Source organism: Wyeomyia smithii, chromosome 1 (assembly GCF_029784165.1).
Source record: "Wyeomyia smithii strain HCP4-BCI-WySm-NY-G18 chromosome 1, ASM2978416v1, whole genome shotgun sequence".
Lineage (NCBI taxonomy): Eukaryota > Metazoa > Arthropoda > Insecta > Diptera > Culicidae > Wyeomyia > Wyeomyia smithii.
In genome coordinates, this window is record NC_073694.1 from 117,374,737 (window position 1) to 117,380,439 (window position 5,703).

The 5,703-nt window shown below is 40.2% G+C and overlaps 1 protein-coding gene across 1 annotated transcript; it reads right to left on the minus strand.

Annotated features, from left to right (window-relative positions):
• Positions 1 to 2,536: 2,536 nt before the first annotated feature.
• LOC129717125 (uncharacterized) lies at positions 2,537 to 3,127 on the minus strand. The gene has a single exon (XM_055666970.1). It carries the CDS (start codon positions 3,125 to 3,127, stop codon positions 2,537 to 2,539), a length of 591 nt encoding a protein of 196 aa, XP_055522945.1.
• Positions 3,128 to 5,703: the final 2,576 nt, after the last annotated feature.

Here is a 5,703-nt window from a genome sequence, read left to right on the forward strand (position 1 = left end):
AGAGTTCCCAGTCTTCTTGATATGATGTTTTTGCTTGAACGTATACATAATGAAAGATTGAATGAAATAAACGAGCGCTGCCATAGCGAATGACCGCCACCTAGGAACTAAAAAAATGTTCAATTCCACTTTGACTGCTCTTTCTCCGAGCAATCGCTGTACTATGCCGAGCAGACAGGTTGACTGCGGAAGGCGATCGCATTCGTGTTTTAACAGTCAACTTGCGATACATTACAAAGCACTGGTTCCAAGAAATGTATCGGTTGACATATCACCAGCTGCTTCTAAGTGTATTGCCTTTGTTGACAAACACACATAAACAGCTATGTAGCCCTTCATGATCTTTACTCCTCGCACACACATGGCCTTAATTTTCAGTGGACCGACATAGTCCACACCTACGTGCGAAAACGGTCTAGTAGCTAAACTGTCGCTGGCGGAAGACTTCCCATCAACTGGTTTGCAGTTTTGCCCTTGATACAAACACATCTAGAACAGCCTTGAACAATTCTTCGAACGACCGTTTGACATCCTACGATCCAATATTGATGATTAATTATCGCTGTTAAAAGAGAATGCCCTACGTGGAAATTGCGCAAATGCAGTTCACGCACCAATAGCTCTGTCGCTCAATGATTTTGAGGTAGAATCACTTGATGTTTCATATTGTATGACTGAGATGAATTTTGTAGTCTCACACCTAAGTGAATAGTACCGTTTTGATCCAAAAACGGATGAAGAGCTGTGAGTGTATGTTTAGATCGCAATGCTTCGCCCTTCCTCAGTTTTTCAATTTCCGACTGAAATGTATCGTGTTGAACAGCTCGTGTCAGCTGCAACGTTGCTTCACTGAGCTCACCAGGTGTAAACTCTCCGGGTTTTCTAACATTGTGCTTACCAATATTGTATACGGAACGGTTGATCCAATCCAAGCTACGAACGATAAGCATGAAACTAGATCATTGTTCCAACGCTCGATGTCATAATTTTGAGGCATCATAATCACTGAAACGTGCAATACCTTCGAAACTCGTAATTCTAAATCTTTTTCACTACAAGATTGCACTCGAGAGAGTACCCACGAAGACTGTTCACACGACAGCCACGGTGGACCCTGAAACCACATGTTGAATTCTATGAGATCCGAAGGAAACAAGCCGCGACTGGCACAATTAGCAAGGTTTTCACTACTGGCAACGTGATTCCATTGCTTACGTGGCAAATGTTCCAAAATTCCAGCTGTTCGGTTCGCGACGAACGTTTTCCACCTTCTAGGATGCGAAGACAGCCACTGCAAAACGATAGTTGAGTCTGTCCAAGCCCATTGTTCGATATCCGAATGCGGCCAAGCCTCTACAATACTTTTCAACAGTTCAGCTAGCAATGACGCTCCTTTGAGTCCCAGCCGAGGAAGGGAAACCTGTCTGATTGGCGCCACTCTTGATTTTGCAGCAACCAAAACCACATTGTTGTGACCACTAGCATCTATCGATCGTGTATATACCACAGCCGCATAGGCCTGCTCGGAGGCGTCGCAAAATCCGTGCAGTTGAAGCTTTCCCTAAAAGTGTGAGACAAATCGCGGAAATCGTATCTTTTCTATCAAATGCAAAGTATCTTTGATTTCTGTCCACTCATTTTCAATTACAAAAGGAATTTGATCATCCCATCCGATGTCAAAAAGCCACAGGTGTTGATAAAGAATTTCAATTCTGACAATCACCGGAGTCAACCATCTAAACCGGTTTAAATAGTCTCGACGATTCGGAAAGCATTTGTCGTTTAGTATTAACGCTATTTATCGAGAAGCTGATCTTCTCCAGGGTACCACAGCATACCAAAAGCCTTCACTGACTCAATCTGTTCCGAGAGTTTGATATTAACTGGAAATGATTCCTGCTCCAAGATTGTTTCGCTGTTGGACGACCACTTACGCAACTCAAATCCCGCGGAAGATAGTATCTCAGTTACTTGATCCTTGAGTTGTTTCGCTTCAGTTTCATCATCAGCTCCCGAAACGAAATCGTCGACGTAGAAGTCAGTCTTGATACGTTCCACTGCCCTTGGGTAAATTTATCTGTAGGGTTTTGCCGCCTCTCTCATCGCTTCTATCGCCAAGAACGGTGCTGTTTTGGTTCCGTAGGTAACGGTACATAAACGGTAGTGATTCACTTCACCAACACCATCAACCCACAAAACTCGAAGGTACTCACGATCCGCCTCGTGTACCCACACCTGACTACTCGAAAGCTACTCGATGAGACCGAAACCTAAGTGATACTGACCACAAATCTTCATTGTTATTTGGTCCTGCTAATAACCGATCATTCAATGATACTCCTGAGGAAGTCGCGGAGGATGCATCAAAAACGACGCGTAGTTTTGTTGTAGAGCTGTCTTTCTTAATGACCGCATGGTGCGGAAGATAGTAACATTCCGCTGGATCCTTGACAATTTCATCAGCTGGTACCTCCTCCATGTGGTTTAGCTCAAGGTACTCTCGCATAAAGGCTTCATATTCTCGCTTATACTCTCGTCAGGACTCAAACCGCTTCTGTATTGATTTGAGCCGCTTCATAGCAACAGTTAATGATTCTCCAAGAGGCGGTTTCGAATTGTCGAACGGCAAACGCACAATGAAACGCCCATTCACGTTACGAGTTAAAGTAGAGTTAAAATGTTCTTTTACCTTTGTTTCCGAAGAAGTCAGCTTTGGTTTGCGATGAAGCTCCTCTTGTTCCCCGAAAAGTCGTAAGGTATTATTCAGATCCACTTCAGTGTGTAAACTTACGATTGCACAACTACTATGAATTGAATCGGCTGCATTGTATCTACCCGCGATAATCCATCCGAAGATTGTGCGTAGGGCCACCGTAAGGCCGCATTCGTCTTCGACTTGACTACCATTAAGAAGTGTAAGAAAGACGTCAGATCCCAGAATGACATCAATGGAAGCTGGCCGGTTGAACCCAGGGTCCGCCAGCTCATTGAGATTTTCCTGCAATTTCATATTGCTCAGTTTAAATGGTTGCGATGGAATAGCCGATGTTAATTTCCCAAGAACGTAAGCGTCAGTTGCAATGACGACAGTTTCGTTGAATCTCGATGCAATACGCAGTGATAACATTTCACGGGTGGTACCTATTTCACGCTGACCACAAGCTTTCCATTACGTCTTGGTAATTTCAACCCTCCCAGTTGGTCTCGAGGTACGATGCTGGCCTAACAAGCCAGTTGTCGTAGATTCGAGTCTCGGCTCGGGAGAGACTGTTAGTGTTAGTAGGATCGTAGCGCTAGCCCCGCAATTGCGTGTACAGGACAATTTACTAACTCTGTTGTCAGAGCCGAAATTCCCTCACTTTTTTCTGTCGCAGATTTGGTCGAAACATCACCTTTATCTGTTTTTTATTCGACACATTCCGTCTTCTTACCAAACGCGAACGAACACAAAAGCGTATGATGACGTTGTTTACAGTCCGGCGTACGGCATACCGATTTAGACAAACACGATTTCGCGCAATGAAACTGTCTCAAGCAGTTAAAGCACAATTTAGCCTTTTGAGCCAAACATCGTCGTTTTTCTACAGCCAGCAGTTTAAACTCTTCACACATAAACGTATTATGCTCTTTTGAGCATTTCGCGCACATTTGATTTTGATTTGACGCCACTGTATGCAGTGATTTCACCTTCTTTTCATTTGCCGATTTAAACATTTACTTTTTGACAACCTCCTTCTTGGAAAAGGCCGAGCACGTCTCCAAAGCCTCACATCGCTTTCTCAAGAAAAACAGCAACTGTTCGAATGTTGGACAGTTTTTTTTTGTAGCTTAAGTATTTATGATAAATTTTAGTAAATAATGAGTATGTGTGTCCAGTCACAAATGGTGACTTCTCAACACTGTTAGCAATTTGTAATTTTAATTGTTAGGATTTGTTTGCTTTCGCAATTAGGACTTATCATTCGTAGGGATTTAAACCTACTTGTCAGAAAAGGGGGAGTAAATTCATAACTAACTTAATTGCTAACTTATTGGCTATAAAGAGAGCTTATCGTAGCAATTGAGGATTGCAACGATTTTTGTCGAAAATTGTTAATAATTTTATTTGACATAGTTTCTAATGGTTCAACACCAGTAAGTCTATGTAATTCGAGTGTACCAAACCAAGGAGAACGCTTCAAAATCATGTTCAGAGTTTTATTCTGAATCCTTTGGAGCGTTTTCTTCCTTGTTGAACAGCAACTTGGCCAGATCGGTACAGCATAAAGCATTGCTGGTCTAAAAATTTGTTTGTAAATCAAAAGTTTGTTCTTTAAACAAAGTTTAGAATTCCTGTTAATGAGAGGATATAAACATCTCGGATATTTGATGCACTTGGTTTGTATGCTCTCAATGTGCTCTTTTAAAATAAGTTTTTTATCGTAAATTAGTCCCAAGTACTTAACCTTGTCAGACCAACTTAAAATAACCCCATTCATCTTGACAACGTGATTATTGTTTGGCTTGAGGAAAGAAGCCCTAGTCTTATGAGGAAAAATTATCATTTGAGTTTTAGAAGCAATGGGAGAGATTTTCCACTTTTGCAAGTAGGACGAAAAATATCTAAACTTTTCTGCAATCGACTGCATATGACACGAAGGCTTTTTCCTTTTACGGAAATGCTTGTGTCATCGCAGAACAATGACTTTGTGCATCCTGGAGGCAAATCAGGAAGATCTGAAGTGAATATGTTGTACAGGACTGGACCCAAGACTGAACCTTGCTCTGACAGGAAATCTATCAGATTTTGAATACTGATAGACAACCTGAAGAGTTCGATCAGTAAGATAATTTTTCAAAATTTTGATTAGGAAAATTGGAAAATTAAATGTTTGCAATTTCGCAATCAAACCTTTATGCCAAACACTGTCGAATGCTTTTTCTATGTCAAAAAGAGCAGCTCCAGTGGAATAACCTTCAGATTTGTTAGCTCGCATCATATTAGTAATTCTAAGCAACTGATGAGTAGTGGAATGCCCATGGCGAAATCCAAACTGTTCATCTGCAAAAATTGAATTTTCGTTGATGTGTGACATCATTCTGTTAAGAATAATTCTCTCAAAAAGTTTACTTATTGAAGAAAGCAAACTGATTGGTCGATAACTTGAAACTTCAGCTGGATTCTTATCCGGCTTTAAAATTGGAGTATTTTTTGCATTTTTCCATAATTTTGGAAAATATGCAATTTTGAAGCAGCAATTGAATATTTTCACTAAAAATTTCATTGTGCTTTCAGGGAGATGTTTGAATAGTATATTAAAGATTCCATCGTCACGAGGTGCTTTCATATTTTTGAAATTTTTAATAATTGATTTAATCTCATTCAAATTAGTTTCAATTATTTCTGCAGGTAAAAAATTCTGAGAAGAAATTAAATTAAATGGATGTGTGACTTCATTTTCAATTGGACTCACAAAATTCAAATTTGAGTTATGAACACTCTCAAACTGCTGAGCAAGTCTTTGAGCCTTTTGTTCATTGGATACAAGAAAACGTTCACCATCTTTTAAAACTGGAATAGGCTTTGAAGGTTTCTTAAGAATCTTCGACAGCTTCCAAAAGGGTTTTGAATATGGTTTCAATTTTTCAACTTTAGTCTCAAAATTTGGATTTCTCAGAAGAGTGTATCTATGTTTAATCTCTTTCTGTAAATCTTTATAAATA

Excerpts from the sequence above, each read along its gene's own strand:
- LOC129717125 (XM_055666970.1), bottom strand. The coding sequence starts at position 3,127 with ATGTTATCACTGCGTATTGCATCGAGATTCAACGAAACTGTCGTCATT.